General features: G+C 41.1%; 1 protein-coding gene across 3 annotated transcripts in view; it reads left to right on the top strand.

Annotated features, from left to right (window-relative positions):
* The first annotated feature begins 83 nt into the window (after positions 1-83).
* NUSAP1 (nucleolar and spindle associated protein 1) overlaps positions 84-19755 on the top strand; it is a 28945-nt gene continuing 9273 nt past the window's right edge. Inside the window, exons 1-8 of one of the 3 annotated variants that reach the window (XM_025295883.3) lie at positions 84-283; positions 5952-6020; positions 7177-7371; positions 8644-8800; positions 12452-12550; positions 13675-13784; positions 17233-17423; positions 18583-18740. In XM_025295883.3, the coding sequence (XP_025151668.2) occupies positions 191-283; positions 5952-6020; positions 7177-7371; positions 8644-8800; positions 12452-12550; positions 13675-13784; positions 17233-17423; positions 18583-18740 (1072 nt within the window). In that variant the 5' untranslated portion in view covers positions 84-190. Of the gene's footprint in view, positions 284-5951; positions 6021-7176; positions 7372-8640; positions 8801-12451; positions 12551-13674; positions 13785-17232; positions 17424-18582; positions 18741-19755 lie in introns of all 3 variants that reach the window. The other 2 variants (XM_025295882.3, XM_006066234.4) reach the window with 2 other exon arrangements.

Raw genomic sequence — 19755 nt, 5'->3', positions numbered from 1 at the left:
CTATTGGTCACTACCGGAAGACCTCCCCCGCCTTTAACGCATTTTTAACCAATGGAAGTGCAGCTTACGTAATTCAAACTCTCTATAAATACCGGTTTGCTCAACGCTTAGAGTGGCGCCAGAGCGTTGAGCGGCGCTTTAGCGAGTTAGGTACCGGACCTCTGCGTCGTTGCCTGGATTGCGGTTCACCATGATCGTTCCCTCCCTGGAGGAGCTGAACTCCTTCAAGTACAGTGACCTGCAGAACTTGGCCAAGAGTCTGGGCCTCCGGGCTAACCTCAGGGTACGGGGCCGGTGACGGGGGGATAGGATATGCGGCTTCTTTGAGACGCTGTGGGAGGGGACCGAGCGGTAATTTCGAAGGCTGAAGCTACTGTCCCGGCCCTGGGGCGGTAGATTTTGGTTCATCCAAGGGTCCAAGTAACTGCAAAACCGAGAGGGTGTCAAAGTTTTCACCTTTGTTGAGGCTGACTCTTACAGGGACTCAGAAAGATGCCCGCCTCCAAAATTGTTAGCTTTGGTTTTATTGGGAGTACTCTGCTATTTATCAGTCCATCGGTTAGGAAACGCAGGCCCTTTAGAAAACTAAAGGAATGCTGCATCTAAACGCCAATTAATAGGCAGTCGCGAAAAACTCCAAACAGCTAACAGTTTTATAAATTGCCTTTGCTTCTGGAAAACTCCAAACAGCTAACAGTTCTGTAAATTGTAAGAGGTCCCAAAATTTCCTGCTACTTGAATGGAGGACCTAGAAGAAAGGATGATTTTTAGGGAACCTCCCCCGTGGATAAGTTTAACTCAGCTCTGATTCAGTAGGATCGTTCGTCTATTGGTCATTGTTGTGGTAGTATTCTATTCAAAACCGATGAGGTCTTTGACTCTGATACTGGCAAACGTTTGGGGGAAAATGTCCAGTTCGGGATTGGATGTATATATTGTTCTGTATATTTAGTGGAGTTTCCCCATATAATATTAAAGTATACTCTGGAGATTTATTCTGCAAGCTGTAGTATTTAAACTGAGTGAATGTTAAGATCAGTCCTCACAGATATTTTAAGTGGTTAAATTAATTAAAATAATCAGTACCCAGGTACCAGTTGGGGCTGAAGGATGAAGAACTATCTCTGGAGATGTTTTTGAGCTATAGTATTAATATTTAATGGCCTCCCAATGCTTCATGAACAAAGTCTTTTAAGTCCCTTTCATTATTTTTTTGCAGTCTGGCTGGAGTCTTTTATCCAAGGCGGCAGCATCCAGACTGCTGCGTGAACACTTGGCACCTTTGTCCGTCTTTCTGCCTTTGCTAATTCTGATCCTTTGGCTTCAGATCCCTTTCTCTGTCCTTTACCTGCATGAATAATTCCCAATTACTCTTCACAGTCCAACTGAAATGTCATCACTGACCTGGCACCTTTTCTTTACCCCTCCTCTTCATTCCCTTGGCCACAGGTCCACCGCCCCAGTAATCCCAGGGACCCTCCACACCTTTAAGGCAGTGTAATTTCAAGTACTTTTTCTGAACTCTTGCAGGCTTCCACCATGCACTCTAGTTATTTGTATAGCTATGTTCTCTTCTCTACTGAATGTTAAGTGCCTTGAACAGAGGTCTCATCTGTCCACCTTGGAAGTCTTTCTAGCACTAAGTGCAGCACGTTTTATTTGGGATGTGTTGGGCTGTTATTCAGAACTACGATGTACAATCACTTCTTGGCAGTGCTAGAGTAATGCACCAGAGGGTAGTTCTTTTGACAAAGTTATTATGGAGGTTTCCTACTTGAGTTTGGAGCTCTGGCTAATATTAAGGCCCCATAACTTTTTGGATCTCTGAAGAGCTATTTTAAGTTCAAAAGTGAGGACGCGGGTTCAATTTTTCTGAAAGTCTCACCTATATTTTTCTCATAACCAACTGCAGCCAGTTTCTCCTTTTAAAATCTAACTTCCACACCATCAACAGTGTTCTTTTCTTTTTATAAATTTATTTTATTCAAGTATAGTTGATTTATAATGTTGTGTTAATTTCTGCTGTACAGATTGACTCAGTTATACCTGTATATATATATTCTTTTCCATTATAGTTTACCACAGGATATTGAATATACTTCCCTGTGCTATACAGTACCACCTTGTATATACATTCTGTATATAATAGTGAGATACTACTCTTAATAGTAAGGGAAAAGGAAGGGACAGTTACTAAGATTTATTGTACAGCCACTGGTCCTTTTCTCACTATTACAAGCTTAGATTATAAAGACTTCTGCTCTTTCCACTTTATTGCAGCTCCCTTCCCTCACCTGGCAAACTTCACAACTGGGTAAACCCAGCTATACACTTAATCCTTGCTTGTACTAACCAGCTGACCCTGGCTGGAGATCATCTAACTTTGTTCACTGTGCTTAATTTAAATGTGACCATGAATTTAACTTATGATTTATTTGATTCTCCCACATGTCTTTGGTAGTCATTAATTTTCCCATTATTAAGGATAATTATTTCCAATCCTCTTACCTCAAATTGGCTCCCTTCCAACACTTGATGACTTCTCCTCTTAGGTCATGGAAAAACAGATGCAGTCAAGCTGAGAATAGCCTCATCTTTCCATCCCCAGACCCACCTGTTAATGTTATAGTAAAAGGCTGTGCCTAAGGGCAGCCTGGCCATTTGTGCTAGAGATCCCATTGCCCTCTCTGGGGCTACAACTCCTGCAATTATTCCTCTCTGCTACATCAGTTTCTCTTACTCTGCTGGCTCATTTCCATAATGTGCACAATCACATTGTATGTTAATTTTTATTTATTTTTACTTTTGTCTGCACTGGGGTCTTCACTGCTGCTCACCAACTTTCTCTGGTTGTGGTGAGCAGGGGCTACTCTCTAGTGGCGATGCGTGGGCTTCCCGTTGCACTGGCTTCTCGAGAACTGTGGAGCTCTAGGGCACACAGGCTTCAGTAGTTGTAGCACAGAGACTCAGTAGATGTGGCTTGCAGCTGCTAGACCACCTGCCTCTGCCACAGGCACCGCATTTCATCATTGTTTCATGTTTGAGGTTTTCACAGCATTTTTTTTTTAATTTCTTTCTTTATTTAGCTCTATCAGAATCTTCATTGTATCATGTGGGATCTTTCATTACTGCACATGGACTCTCTAGTTGTGGCCTGAGGGCTCAGTAGTTGCCCTGTGGCATGTGGGATCTCAGTTCCTGGACCAGGGATGGAACCTGAGTCCCTGTCATTGCAAGGCAGATTCTTAACCACTGGACCACCAGGGAAGTCCTTTCACAGCATTTTAAGATGTTCTAGAAATCTATGCAGCATACAGATTTAACAATACTTTAAAATTTGCTAAGAGGATAGATTTTTTTTTTTCTACAGAACCACATGACATGCAGGATCTTACTTCCCTGACCAGGAATTGAACCTGTGCCCCTTGCAGTGTAGTGTGGAATCTTAACCACTGGACTGCCAGGGAACGCCCAAGAGAATAGATCTTACGTTAAATGCTCTTACCTCCAAAAAAACCAAAACCCACAGAATCCAAACAGGACAGTAGGTAACCTGGAGGTGATAAATGGTTTGGCAGTGAAGACGGATTCACAAGTGAAGAGCCCGCCTGCCCGTGCCGGAGATGTAAGAGATGCGGGTTTGAACCCTGGGTTGGTAAGATCTCCTGGAGGAGGGCATGGTAGCCCACTCCAATATTCTTGCCTGGAGAATCCCACAGACAGAGGAACCTGGCTGGCTGTAGGCCATGGGTCACAAAGAGTTGGACACGACTGAGCGACTTAGCACACAAACATATCAATTTGTATACATTAAATATCAACAATGTCAGTCATACCTCAGTAAAATGATTGAGGGGGAAAATAAGTCAGAAGAACGAAGAATGCCTAATGCCTAATTCTGTTCTACCAATTCACCCATTTCCCAAGAGAGTTTCAAAAACAACAAGTAGAAAAGAATGTATTCCTTTATTAGTACTAGCTGACATGGTGCTTGATACCTTGATACAGAGCCTTCAGGTAAAACTCACAGCCTAAGCACAGTCTATCCTGTGCCCAGAAGCTCAAACTAAATTGGGATCTCTGCCTCTCTTGCCTGGTTGTTGTTATTGTTCAGTCGTTAAGTCATGTCCGACTCTTTGTGACCCCCTGGACTGTAGCCTGCCAGATCCTCTGTCCCTGGGATTTCCCAGGCAAGAATACTGGAGTGGACTGCCATTTCCTTCTCCAGGGATCTTCTCAGCCCCAGGATCGAATGTCTCCTGCATCTCATCCACTGAGCCACCAGGGAAACCCATTCTTGCCTGGACACATAGCCAGTTGTAAACGGTACAAGCAGAGAACAGAGACTGGTAGCTGGGCACCCCTTGAGAAGGAAATCTGCATGGCTGGTAGAAAGAGGGAGCCCAGCCATGTGCTTGACCTTCTAAAGCACAGGAAAACATAACCCATCAGATTAGTATTCCTCTTTCAGGAAAGAACTGGAAGGAAAGGTTCCCTTGGTGGAAGGAGGAACTCCCTGGAGACCTGTAACCATCCTCCTAAGACTCTGTATTTGGAGTTCTCCGTCTTTGGGACTGAGCTTCCCGGGTGGTGCTGGTGGCTCAGACTGTAAAGAAGCTGCCTGCAATGGAGAAGACCTGGGTTGGATCCCTGAGTCAGGAATGTCCCCTGGCGAGGGGAATGGCTACCCACTCCAGTATTCTTGCCTGGAGAATTCCATGAACAGAGGAACCTGGTGGGCTACAGTCCATGGGGTCACAAAGAGACACGACTGAGCGACTAACACACACACATTTTAGGGACTGCCCACATACCTCCCCCCACTACCGCCACACACACATATGCTTCACCAGGTACCCAAGCCAGAAACCTGGGTGTAATAAAATTTCCCTTTTCCTCAGCCCCCACATTCACATTGATTTTACTTACTAGGAAAGTTATTAATTCGTCCATGTGGCCTCAGCCCTGTTCTAGCTCAGGCCACAGTTGTCTCTGGTTTCCTACAACAGCCTCCTTGCAGGTTCCCTGTCTTCCATCCTACCCTCATCAAATGTATCATGCACATTGTACAGACAGAGTCATCATCCCCAAAAATGCAGAACCCACTGCCCTGCAACAAACTCTGCAGGCTGCCTTTAAAGGTCATCCTCTTAAGAGTCTTACAAGGCCTGATAGGATCAGGCCCACTTTCCCAATATTCTCTCTCACCAGCCTGTCTAAACAGCTCCTTGCTCAGACCACACTGAACTTTGGTTCTTGAAACTGCACTCATTCTTGCCTTCCCGTGCAGTTTCTTTACCTTTTCCCTACTTCCCAGTCTCCTATTTATTCTTCTGCTTCAGCATCTGGTGACCTCATGCCTTTATCTTAGAGCTGGCCTGTACGTTTACCTACTGGACTCAACCCTAGTGCAGCACCTACCTGTGTTCTCACACGACATCTAAGCTTCCTTACGCTGGCATTTACTCCACCACACTGTAATTGCCACTTTCCTCTCTGACTTCCCCATTGTGCTATGAAATCTCTGGGGACAGGAACCAAGTCTATCTTGGTCATCCTACTCCAGCCTGTCTGCTGCTGCTGCTGCTAAGTCACTTCAGTCGTGTCCGACTCTGTGCCACCCCATAGACGGCAGCCCACCAGGCTCCCCCGTCCCTGGGATTCTCAAGGCAAGAACACTGGAGTGGGTTGCCATTTCCTTCTCCAATGCGTGAAAGTGAAGTCGCTCAGTTGTGTCGGACTCCTAGAGACCCCATGGACTGTAGCCCACCAGGCCCCTCCGTCCATGGGATTTTTCAGGCAAGAGTACTGGAGTGGGTTGCCATTGCCTTCTCTGCCAGCCTGTCTAGAGGACGTTTGATGAATACAAGAACAGGAGAAGATGTTCAATGAATCTTTTCTTGCTTATTTGATTTTTGACTCTACTGATAAGGTCTTTCACTTTTCTGCAGGCAGACAAGCTGTTAAGGGCCTTAAAAGCTCACCTTAAAAATGAAGCAAGAAAAGAAAATGAAAATCAGGTAAGTAACATTTTCATCACCCATTAAATAGCAAAACAATCAGTTAATGAATGAGAAACACAGTTGCTGATGACTTAAAACATGGTATTTGTTACCAAAGAGATTATTATTAGTAGTTGTAAATCCTTTCATTATTCTTATAAATGGCAAAACTGCCTCTATAGTCTGCTAAGTTAGATGTTTCAAATAAATGCAAAAGTTAATTACTGGTTGCTCATTGGAAAAGACCCTGATGCTGGGAGGGATTGGGGGCAGAAGGAGAAGGGGACGACAGAGGATGAGATGGCTGGATGGCATCACCGACTCAATGGATGTGAGTTTGGGTAAACTCCGGGAGTTGGTGATGGACAGGGAGGCCTGGCGTGCTGCAGTTCATGGGGTCGCAAAGAGTCGGACACGACTGAGCAACTGAACTGAACTGAAGTTTATGCCAAATTGTGTGAATAGGGAGGGAACTGGATTTGAAGTCAGAAAAACCAAGTAAGAGCTCTGTCTTTTGTGTGTATGTAACCTTGGAAAACTCAAATTATTGATTATTAGTTTCCTGTTCTTTGAAATGGAAATAACATCTGCTCTGCTGAATTGAGTGTTATAAGAGTCACATGCAGTGGAGACTATGAGAGTGACCTGTGGTAAACTATAAACCACTGTTGCTGGGAGTGATTGTCATGGCTGCTGCAGACCCACACCAGAGAGTTTTGACAAGGCTTGACACCTAAATGGGTCAATGATGTTAGCTGTCATTGTATTAGTTATAGCATAAATTAATTCATGCACTTTTAATAATTTGTGGGCATTCCCTGGTGGTCCAGTGTTTGGGACTTGGCCATGGGCCTGGGTTCGATCCCTGGGTGGGAAACTAAGATCCTGCAAGCCGAGCAGTGCAGCCAAAAAACTAGTAATAATAATTTCCTTGTTTACATACACTAATATACCTTTGAATGCTTTGCTAGCCTAGTTTTTTAGCTTGGGTTAAGTGTGATTATTTCTTTTTGAATACTTTGTAATTCTCGACTGTGCCTGTAATTTCATGCTGGAGAGTTTTAAAATTATCTCTTGCATATGTAATATTTTTTTTATTCAGTTTAAATTCTGATTCTTCCTGAGCATTGTAACTGTATACATGGGACATGGCAGATTAATGTATTTTTTCCAGGATGAAATTCAAACTTCTGCATCCTCTTGTGATGAGACTGAGATACAGACCAGCAGCCAGGAACAAGCTGAGAGGGAGCCGGATGACCATGTCACCAAAACCAGAGGAAGGCGTAAGACTGTCCACAGGAGCCCTGACTCGCAGGCAAATGGAAATGTGCAAACTGAAAAGAAGCTACCACCTGTGCCCAATCTGGTATATTATTAGGGAGTTTTCTCTTATTCCCTTATGATATCAGGTGATGGTAAACACTGCTCTGAGCTCAGACCCAATTCTGGCTTTATCATCACACCTCAGGGACTGGCACTCAGGAAGTACTTATTAAGTACTAAGCACAGGGTCTTCTCTGGTGGTCCAGTGGCTAGGACTCCATGCTTTCACTGCCAAGGGCCCAGGTTCAGTCCCTGGTTGGGGAACTACGATCCCACTAGCTGTGGGGTGCAGCCAAAATAGAAGTGTAAGTTTAAATTAAATGTATATTAAATAAATAGGAACATTCATTAAGTGTTTACTTAAATGAGGTGTATAGTAAATAAGAAGGAAAGAGATATCAATATCAAATACAATATTTTTTTTTCCTCCTTCCTAACTTGTCCTGGGCCTGGTGATCAGCTTAGTCTTTGAGCAGTGTGGTCATGTGATTCCAGGCACTTCCCCCACTGGCTTGGAGAGGATTCTGGTTTTATTATCCTTTCATTCATATATAACTTTTGCAAGATGGTCCTAACATTTATGTTCTAGCTTTGTGTAGGACCTTACTCATCAGCCTGTCGAGGTCTTTCAGTGTTGGTTTCTCCTCCCTCCGAGGGCTTCCTCTGCCATTATGCCTTCCAGTTGTCCCTAGTCTCTCCTACCCCAAACGCACATTCTCACAACACGTGGTGAGGCAGAGAACCCGATCTGCCATTCAGAAAGAGCTTAGTCTCTTCCTTTTCTTCCTGTAACTCCTTTTCCCCCTCCATTTGGTACCTATCTTTGGAAGACAGTGATTACTTTTTTCTTTCCTTTTTTTATGTCTGACTATAAGCAGTGTTTTAAATTATATATATTTTTTTCTTTGGGGTATGCTGGGTCTTTGTTGTGACTTGTAGGCTCCTCATTTGCAGTTCACTGGCTTAGTTTCCCTGCAGCATGTGGGATCTTAGTTCCCCCACCAGGGACTGAACCCATGTCCCTTGCACTGGACGGCAGATTCTTAACCACTGGACTACCAGAGAAGTCCCTAATGATATTTTTTTTAATTGAGGTATACTTGACACGTAACACACTATCAGTTTTGGGTGTACAATGTAATGATTCAATATTTGGGGTGATCATTTCACAGTATATACTGTGTCCAGTTAACATCCATCTCCTCACATAGTTAAATTTTTCTTGTGATGAGACTTTTTCAGATTACTCATGGCAATTTTCAAATGTGATTACTTGTCATTTAAATCATTTATTTCTTTTTAAAATTTCTAGCAGAATCATTCAGAGATAAAACTATGTGGCCCTACTGAATCCCAGAATCAAGAAAAGCATGAAAACCAGGTTCTCAGAACTGCTGTAGAAGTTCCTTCTCTACCAAATCAGAGTCAAGGAGATGAGAATGCGGTGTCCTCAAGAAAACATGGAATAGATGGTATGCAAGTAATTTTTTAAAAATCTAAAATTGCTAGGGTGACTGTGCTTTAGTTCCCTAGGACTGCCATAACTTAGTGCCACAAACTGGGCAACTTAGAAATTTATTTTCTCACAGTTCTGGAGGCTAGAGTCTAAAATTAAGCTGTCAGTAGGGCCATTCTCTTCCACATTGGGGAGAATCCTTCCTGGCCGCTTTGAACCTCTGGTGGTGGTTCTAGACCTTGGCTTACAGCTAAATCTCTGCCTCTTCGTCATGTGGCATTCTCTGTGTGTGTCCTTTTCTTTATATTGTCTTAAAAGGATACCAGTTATATTGGATTGTGTGTGTCATGTCTGACTCTTTGCAGCCCTGTGGATTGTAGCCCACCAGACTCCTCTGTTCATGGGATTCTCCAGGCAAGAATATCGGAGCAGGTTGCCATTTCCTACTCCAGGGTATCTTCCTGACCCAGGGTCGAACCCTGCGTCTCTTGCATCTCCTGCATTGGCAGGCAGATTCTTTACCACTGCACCACCTGGGAAGCCCAGGTCTATCCCAGTGACCTCAGCTTAAGTTGATTACATCTACAAAGAACCTTTCCAAATAAGGTCATTGCACAGTTACCAGACATCAAGACTTCAGCATATCTCTTTCGGGAAAACTGTTCCACCCATTATAGCACTATATAGAATTTCACAGGGTTCTGCAGTGAGAGCAAAAGTTAGAACCAAGTGTAGCAGGCCATCAGGTCACCTTTAACAACTGGTAGAAACCAGAATAAGAGTGATAGCTGGAAAGTTTCAGGCAGTTAACCGCTAGGTAGGGTGAGGGGAACCCACATTCTACCCATTAGCTCCTTCTGGCCTGCTCCAGAGACAGGTACAAAGGCCTGTTAGCCCCTCAAGTAGGACAATTAAAAGGGATCTTCATGGTCTACCTTCCCAGCAGTGTGACTGTTTTATTATGATAAATGTATGTTTTACTTAGTCTGTAACCTAAAAACTTCTCTAAACCTGCTCAACTAAATGTTTGTTTTAGTAAAGCCAGAAGACATCCCTGGCAGTTCAGTGGTTAGGACTCCTTGATTCCACTGAGTGGGGCGTGGGTTCTGTCCCTGGTCAGGGAATTAAGATCCCGCATGGTTCATGGTGTGGCCACCAAAAAAAAAAGGCCAGAAAACTTCAGTTCCCCTTTACCTAATAGAACTTGGCGCTTTCTGATTTCATCCCTCAGGAAGCCTACCAGTTGCAGCAGTGTCTCAGTGTTTGCTTCATCCCAGTAGTCTGTCTGGGACCTGATGTTTGCCTGAGGGGACTGAGAGAGAAATGATCCACTCATGTCCACCAAGCAGTTTAATGCAGAATTTCTAACGCTGAGCCTTCCCATCTTCCCCAGCATTTTGAATGTGTTACTAAATTTAGAAAGTTAAAGGAGTAGAGACTCTTCAGTGGGTCTGAGGTGAGCTTGAAATTCTGCAGATTTAATAAGCATCCCCAGGTAATTCTAATGCATATGCCTCATAAACCCACTTTGAAATCTTGAGATGAGGGGAATGTAAAGCAATATGACAGAGTCAGAGGTGGGTGTAGAAATGTCTGGTATTCCACCAATCACGTTGTGGAGAAGACTTACCCCTAGGACCCAGTTTTGAAGGCATGGGAAAAATGAGGGTAGGTCCTGTAAGTCCGGTTTGCCCACTGAAGTGCAGGCTGTCTGAAGGAGAAAAATCAGATCATGTAGTTTCTGGTGAAAGGAATTTTTAAAATTTTATTTTGACATAATTTTAGACATGAAGTTGTAAGAACAGTAACACGAGTTCCTATATATCTTTCACCTAGATTTCACAAATATTAATATTTTGCCATATTTGCTTTATTCCTTATTTGTATATAAGTATGTATACATATACATATATACATACTTATATGTGTTATATACATTTTTTCATAAACTGCTTGAGAGTAAGTTTCAGATATGTGCCTTTTTACCCCTAAATATTTCTCCATGTTTCTTAAAACATAAGGACTTTTTCTCACAAATGTACAGAGTGCAGTTCATATTCCACATGATAGTTAACCTCTAACAACCAACCACTTGTCAAGGTTTGGTATACTATCAAAGAAGAATATCCACAATTATCTTAAAAGGCCATTAAATAGTCTTCACTTTTAACCACGTAGCTGTATATGGCAAAATTTGTTTTCATATATTACTTCAACCAGAACAATATATCACAACGTAGTGTATGCAGGAGCAGATGAGAGAATCCAGCTGCCTTTTATTATCAGACGTTAAAGAAATTGTAAAAGAAAAGAAAAAATAACCACTCTACTCATTTTTTTTATTTAGAAACTTTAGTCATTTTTAATTATGTTAAGGTATAGTGGGTATATTCTTAGTGAATCAAATATCTTTAGATGTCTTAGTTTTAAGTCTAGTATGGTACATATTGATACATGAACAAAAATTCTTTGGGGTCCTCAATTTTTGAGAGTAAGGAGGCATCTGAGGCTAGAAAGTATGAGACTTGATAACTAACCTTATTTAGACAGACCTTATTTAGATTTCATCCCAGCAGTGTCCCGTAAAACAAAGGCAGACTCAGTCTTGGCATTTCGTTGCCATGCCTCTTTAAACTGCTTTAATATGGAACAGTTCCTCAGCCTTCCTTTGTCTCCCAGTGTGTTGACGTTTTTAAAATACAGACCAGTTTCTTGGGTCCTCTGACTTAGTTTGTCTGATATTGTTGATGTTTAGAATCAGATCATGCCCTATTGGCAGGAATCCCACAAACTAGGACACAGTGGCCTTCACAGTCAGCACCCCAGAGGGCTCAGGAATTGATTGCTTTGTCCTATGACCAGTCTTCTTAACGTGCATCACTTGGTTATGGAGGTGTCTGCTAGGTTGTTCCTTTGTTGTAGTTATTATATTTTCATTTATAATAAGCGTGCTGTGAAGAGTGGCTCTGACTCTTTACATATCCTATTTCATGGCCAAGGTCCAAGCAAAAGCCACTGGAGCCCCTCCAGCTCTATCCATTCATTCTTTTGTCTTGTTTTTCAGATGCATTGGGAAACATTAAGGATGTATGACTTCATAAGTAGCATTTCTTGAAAAGTCACTTACACAGTATTTAGTAGATTGCCTCAAACTAAAAATAATATTAGAATGTGGAAGATAAGTAGAGGAAAATAGCAACCATTATACATATCGTGATCTTAACTAGATTTAAAGAACAAAAGTAAAACAAGCATAGAAGCAAAGGACCTGAGAAAATATGCCAGAATGACAATAGTGTTTCTTAGGCTGGTGGAATTGTGTGATTTTTATCGTTCTCGTTAAAACATCTAGACATGTTCATAGCAAAAGTTCTGGAAAAGTGTTTTTAAATTTCTGATAGGCTTATATAGCTATATAGGAAGCACAAAATTTCTGTCTGCTTGGAATATGAGCTAAAAATGTGGTGATGCTATAACTAATTCTTTGTGCTCCTTCCATACTATTTCTCCCACAACCTTGCCAGAGACTAGCACATGAAAATGCTTCATGTTAACTTACATTTTTTTAAATTGAAGTATAATTGCCTTACAGTGTTAGTTTCTGTTACATTTCTTCATGGGTATAATTTTTAGAAATCTTTCATTAGTTCTGTATCTTTGGATTCAGGTAATGAAGATCCAAGGGTACCTTCAAAAAGAAAGAAGTCTCTCTACAAAGATGGGTTTTCCAAACCTGGAAAAAATAAAACTGCAAGCACTACTCCAAGTAAGTTACTCTGTTGCCTGGCACATAGAATGTTGACTGTGGGTATATTTAGAATACTTAAAATGCTGTTCAGCATGTATTAGAAATTCTGTTACTTATTCTTAGTGAGAATGTAATCAATTAGAATCTCACAGAGCAGAGGTAAACTGTTGCCCGTCTTGGCCTGCCTTACAGCCCTGAGCTAAGAATGTCTCTTACAGTTGTAAAGCATTGTATGAAAGAAGGAACATAACTCAGAGACCACATTGTGTGTGGCTGTCAAGCATAAAATATTTATTGTCTGCCCCTTTACAGACAAAATTGACCAATCCTTGGCATAGAGCTTTCTTAGCATTATGCTTAGTCACTCAGTCATGTCTGACTCTTTTCAACCCCATGGACTGTAGCCCACCAGACTCCTCTGTCCATGGGGTTCTCCAGACAAGAATGCTGGAATTGGTTGCCATTCCCTTCTCTTCTTAGCATTATAAATTCCCTTCTCTTCTTAGCATTCCCTTATCTTCTTAGCATTGCTGCTGCTAAGGCGCTGCAGTCGTGTCCGACTCTGTGCGACCCCAGAGATGGCAGCCCACCAGGCTCCCCCGTCCCTGGGATTCTCCAGGCAAGAACACTGGAGTGGGTTGCCATTTCCTTCTCCAATGCATGAAAGTGAAAAGTGAAAGTGAAGTCGCTCAGTTGTGTCCAACTCTGTGCGACCCCATGGACTGCGGCCCACCAGGCTCCTCCATCCATGAGATTTTCCAGGCAAGAGTACTGGAGTGGGGTGCCACTGCCTTCTCCTCTTAGCATTATAAAATGTCAAATTTAAGTAAAGGCCATTAATTAATTGGTGAGGTGGAGGACAAATCTGTTAATCTTTTCTTATCCTCTGGACTAAACCAAGATGTCAGTAGGCAGTGAAATGGAGAGATTGTCAGTGTTTGATAGTTTATAAGATGAATATGCTTTTCTCCTGAGTTTCCAAAAACTAAATGTTTTGAAATTCAAATTTTAGCAAAAATGATGTTTGAAGTTGAATATTAGGAATGCTGAGATGAGAATAAATGTTAATAGAAAAACATAAGGAAGGTGAATAAATGGATTTTGTCTTGTTATTAATTTTCATATTTGGGGAAATACTCTAGACTTTAAGAAGCTTCACGAGGCTCGTTTTAAGGAAATGGAGTCCATTGATCAATATGTTGAGAGAAAAAAGAAACATTTTGAAGAACACAATTCATTTAATGAACTGAAGGTATGCTGATAAAATTATGTTCTTAGTGGTACTGTTTGATTTTAATGTTGATATTGTGTATTACATAGCATGGTTAATACAACTAGCTTTCTATTATTCTGTTACTGGAATAGATTTGAGTTTAATGTATCTTTATTATTTTAAATTTGTTTTTGAGAATTTTCAAAACCCTCCAGATAAAGCAGTGAATCTTTACTATAAAAAATAATTAAAAAGAAAGAAAAAACATTAAGAAAATATAACTTTTTAAAATTTTTAAAATAGAAAAATATTTAAAGTAAATAGTAAAATAAAAAAGAACAAAAGAAAGGAAGAATTCCAAAATAGCAATACATTACTCTTTTCCACAATCAGACATTGTGCCTTTCACTTTCGTTGGGGAAAAACTGATTTATGGCTGAAGCCACCTTCTTTTCCTGTCTCTAACCCAAAGGGAAAAGGGGTGACTAACAGTGGCTAGCTTGAAGGCTTACTGTCATAACTGAGCTCCCTGGACTGGAGGCCTTCAGACCAGATAGTGCTGAACTCAAAGTCTTTTGAGTAAGAGAAGGTGAAGTCAACCCCGAGGTTGAGTTAGCAGAAGAGTAGTGAGTTAATAACATCCCAGGAAGTTGATGTTACTGCCTTACATGGTATCTGGTGTTAAAGGGGTGCCTCACATTTGGATGGGAAACATTTTTTAATTTAATAATACATAATAACCTGCCTATTTCTCAAAGAATTTGAGCCAGTTTGTGGTATTACAGCACAATACAGTATAGAGCTGTTCTACAAAGGGCAGAAAATGAGCACTGTTAGCACGTACAATGTCTGCTATATCAGTTACTGAGTTGAGTTTTGAGTTTTCTGATACCCGTGCCAATGGGGAAATGCACTGGATAATCTCTAAATAATTAAAAAAAAAAAAAATACATGTGGTTCTTAGAGACTTAATCTTGGATAATAAATGTTCACTTGAACAGTGTTTATAAAACCACTGTTACCACAGTTGAAGACAGTGTTATCAACCTTATAGCAAGCAGGCGCATCCCCAAGTCAAGGCATTAAACGTCTCCATCTCTTCATATTGATCTAACAACATGGGTGGACAATCCAGAGAAGAGATACTCAGTATGTCCATAAGAAGACTTTTAAATTTTAACAAGGGCTAAGTTTCACAGCATTCATCACTAAGTATCAGAGCATTCATTACTGAATATTGGGACAAGAGGCCCATCCTGGGAGTGAGGGAGAGGGGAGTGGCCTGCTGATGCTTTATAGAAAGGAGATAGCTTCTTTCTCTGCACAGGCATGAGCTAGCTGCAAATATGCCTGGAAAGAGAGCCACTCATTTTCCTTACCATGAAGCTGAGTCTACTTAAAAACTATATTAAAGTCAAGCTTTCTGTACACATGATATGGATGAATTAATTTTCTAGGTAAAAGGTAAGGGCAGAACAACTGCTTTAACCATAAACTTGAGTGTCGCCTTGAAGATGTGTTGAATAAATGAGTAGCTTATCTTGTTTCTTAGTTGACAGTCCCATCTGAATGAGTTTAGTTCTACAAATGCCACCCCAGTATCACTGTTTAATCAGGAATTAGCTGATGAGATGGGCTATTTTGTATGATCTATTTGGAGACTAAATAAAAAACAATGATGGTGACTTCACCATAGCTAATATGGTTTTCTCAACAGTTGATATGTTTGGGGGCTGGTCTTTTGGAGAGTGATGGACAGTAAGAAGTGAACAGAGATCTAGGGAGAATCATCTTGGCTGTGACTAATGACTGTCTCCACCATTAGTTGCCTGATGGCTCCTCTACAATGGAATCCCAGACTTTGTGCCCCAAGATGCCTGTTTATTTTGCTAACAGTGGGAATGATCAAATTTTTTAATCTTTGATAATATATGAAAAAAAAAAACCCAATTGAATTTTCATTTCTCTGATCATCAGATGTTACATGTTCATGTTACAAATCTTTATATGATATAATTGGCCGGTTTTCTGTGAATTTGCTTTTTCTTAATTTTTGCCAATTTATGAGCCACTTATCTATATGAATGACGAATATTATGTACTATATGTTCTAAATACTTTCCCATAGTTTATCTTTTTAACTGTATTAATGGTATCTTCCCTTGTGGAAGGTTTTATTGTTTTATTAAACTTTACAACTTTTCCTTTTAAAACTGAGGGTTTTGTGTTGCCCTTCCTGTCCCAAGATCATAAAAATATGCTTTTATTTTTACTGCTTTTATTATTTTCCCTGTGTTAATCTTTAACCCACATTTTTATTTTTATGTATGTTATGATTGAGCTCCTCGCTTTGTTAAAACAGGATTTTGTGCTAAAAGAAAGGGAGGAATTGATTAGATACATTGCAAACAAAACAGTGCTACTGGGGTCAGCATGATATTCTACCTGAAAAGCCAGAAAGAGTGGTGCTCACTGTGAGTAGACTCACTCGAACATTTTAAGTTGCTCAAGCAAAGATGCAGAGTTGATGGTTTTGGCACCAAGTGAATTGTGAGGAGACAGTGTAGAAAGTGGGAATTTTAGGAGAAAGAAGAAAACAAATGGTGTGATTACATATAACAGTATACTTAATACATCTAACCTGAGTTCTTAGCTTACAGTAAAGATACATATTTACTAAATATTCTACTTTTAAATTCATCTTACAACATGAATCTCTTTTGCTTGTATGTTAAAATGAGAACTTAATGTAATTCTCTGCTTCCTTGTATTCATAGGCTATAATCAGAATGTTTCTTTTGGCTCTACATTGTCAATTCCAGTAGTCCTATTTCTGTTGTCAGTGAAGTTAGATTTCTTCTGCCTGCAGCAGAGCTTAGACTAATGATAGTAAAACATTCCATCATTCTTTGTGCTTTGACTGTATCTAAAAAAGATAACATAAGTGAAACCCTTCCCTGCTGTTTTACGGAAAGCATTCACCTTCCTTTCTTTTTCTTTAGGTTTTTAAAAGAGAACTTTAAAAAGCGATTGGAGAGCTAGGGTTGGGTTGGGGAGTAATTATTTGTAGATTTCATAAGCTTTTTACACAGTAGGTTCTTCTTTGAGTTTATATTTAATAAACTGCATATCATGCTGTCAAAGGAACCATCTTTCCAAGAGAACCATTTATCCCCCATCTCTGGCCATGGGGGACTGTAGCCACCTGCTCTGTCTAGTGAGAAAATACCTGGGGACATGGGAGCTACAAAGGGCTTTCTGTAACACAGCACAACTAGAAGTGTCTATCAAATCAGAGCCATCGTAGCAGCACAGGTGTAGAAAACCACCCAGCCTGCCAGGCAGATAGGACAGGGTGAGGTAGTAGACAAGGAAGGATGACAGGCTTAAAAGTGAGGATGAAATGGAATGAATGGGGCACTCTCCTGCACTTTGCCCAGGAGACAATACTGTCTAAGAGGCCAGGCTTTAATGTGCTGCGTTTCGGGTTCTCCAGAGGCAGCCCGTCACTAAGGGAGTGCCGGCAACTCCAGTTCCTGCCCGAGGAAGACTCTCCGTGGCTTGTACCCCTGGCAGCCAGCGGCGCTCGCAAGGCCGGCCCCACGCAGGCCGGAGCACCTTGTGTGTGAAGGGGTCAGCCAAGCACTCTGCTCTCTCGGCAGCTAAGATGAATGTCAGGTAAAGAAGAGCTCCAAACTGGAATCCAGGGTGAGGTCTCAAAGGCTTTATTGCTTTTAATACATTTCAGGAGGACTACATCAAATGTTTTAGAGTGGATGAAAAGGAGAAAGGATTGGAATAGAACAGCAAACATTTAAGTTAACCTTTTTTCCTTTAAATTTGTGTTTTCTTGTTTTATCCAACTTTCTTAACATTTGATTCATAAGTAAAGATAAAAAAGATAATATGGATATTTTACTTTATTAATTTAATGTATGTCTGCAAAGATGTCTATATAAATTTTTCCATTGACTTAAATATCAATGAAGCTGAAAATGTCTCAATGTGGTGAACTAAAGAATTGAAGTGTGAACATTGTAGCCCACTAGGTAGTACAGGAGCATAGCCACCTCATGCCATTAATCCCTGTTTTCTTTGCTTATGCCTTTCCTGGCATCAGGGTAGCCCTCAACTGTGACCGTCCCCACAGAGGAGGATTTTCAGGCTCCTTTTTTCTTTATTAAGGGCATTGCTGCATTTAATAGCAGTGGTGCATGGTAATACTTCCCCAACATGTGCAATATCAGACATAGTTTTTAAAAGCTGAAAAAGGCCCTTGAGTTTGGAATTCTATTTATTGAGTTAGCTTGGAATATGAGGTACCTATACTTGACAGTTCTGATTGTATTTATTAATATTTAAGAACAGCATGGTCAAGGGCTGGTCCTTGCTTCCTGCAGGATACAGAACAGCCTGGACATGGTAGCAGAACCATTCCTACACATCTGTTTTCTTAATTCTGTTGTAGAATCTTAGTGGACTCCCAATCCCTCTGACTTGCCCTCATCAGGAGGAGAAAGGGAGCTTCTTCAAGTACACCTGAAACTTGAGGCCCTTAGGTGTCTCATTTGAATTCTGCTTTATACAGTCATTGGCCAAGGCAGAGAGAGGAGAGAGTACAAAACCATATTTTACAAGTAACAGAAGTTGATAAATGACTTGCTGTAGCATCATTGTTTAAAAACATTCACATTCTGTGAAAGAGGTTCATTTGTATAACAAGTTATACTGAGGCCCTTTCAGTGCTTGGTTAAGGGTAGGTGGTGGTGTTTATAAGCTCAGCCCAAGTTACTCTTGACACAAGTACTCATGTCTTATTCTCCACTGTCCTATTTAGGTTTTCAGCTGCTACTAAAGATAATGAGCATAAGCGTTCACTGACCAAGACTCCAGCCAGAAAGTCTCCACATGTGACCATGTCTGGGAATACCCCAAAAGGCCAGGCTGTGCTCGGGACACACAAGTTAAAGACCACAAGGGGTGAATCTGTTGCTGGTAAAGAGACAAATCCCCCCTCTCCACACTTCTGCTTCATTTTTAAGCCATGTAACATCCTAATAGGATTGTTTCTTTAAAGCCTCTCCATATCTATAGAATCAAAAGCAAAAATTTCTCCATAGCATTTATACTTGTGAGGGAAATGCAGAGACAGATGAAAACCTGATACCTCGGCCCAAGGTCTCCATCCTGTCTAAGACAAGCCCCAAGACGGTGACCCTCCCTGGAGAACATTTGGCCCCTCCTCAGACATTAGGAGGAGGATCGCAGCACTCAGTATAGCCCCTGAATGGTTCTGCCAGACCCTGAAACTAACAGGACCCAGAGTTCGTGGAATAAATGCCATGCTATTGGCTGGTGTAGGGTGTATAAGCCAGAATGAGCCATATAGACACTCTTCTACACCCTGTCTACTTAATCATCACCTACAAGGACCAGGTGGTTTTCAAAAGAACACTGCAATAGCAGTGTGAGGGTTTAAAACATTATCGTCAACAGGTTAAGGCCTGTATTAGAACTGAGTGTATCAAAATTCTCTTGAGAGTTCTGCTGAATGTCAGACAAGAGGGGCTTGGTTCCCTGAGACCAGAGTAATCCAGCAGGAGTTCAGACTAGAAGAGAATATTGTTGGTATTGGTAATAATCAGTGTGGAGACTGGATTTTTTCATGCCTTTCACACCTAAATTAAAGATCAACTAGTGAGACTGACAACTACATTTCAAGAGAGAGTGCAGAGGTAGGAACAGAAAATTTGTAATTCTTCCTGTATATCACCTCTCTCATTCCCACTTACCCTTAATCTTTTCTATACCAGCAAGCAAACATTCCATATAACATTCTAAATCATCCTGTAAAAGTGGAGAAAGTTTGGGCAGAAAACAGGGCTAAAAAAATGAAGAATAAACTTCCCTTAAGATGGGACTCTTGCCATTTTACACGGAACATGAGCCACTGAGCAGCAGCCACCTGCCTAATACTGAGCAAGGACCCACAAATGCCCACAGATAAGGA

The sequence above is a fragment of the Bubalus bubalis genome, chromosome 11 (genome assembly GCF_019923935.1).
Source record: "Bubalus bubalis isolate 160015118507 breed Murrah chromosome 11, NDDB_SH_1, whole genome shotgun sequence".
NCBI lineage: Eukaryota > Metazoa > Chordata > Mammalia > Artiodactyla > Bovidae > Bubalus > Bubalus bubalis.
The sequence above is the reverse complement of the archived record's forward strand: the minus strand, read 5'-3'. Positions and strand labels throughout refer to the sequence as shown.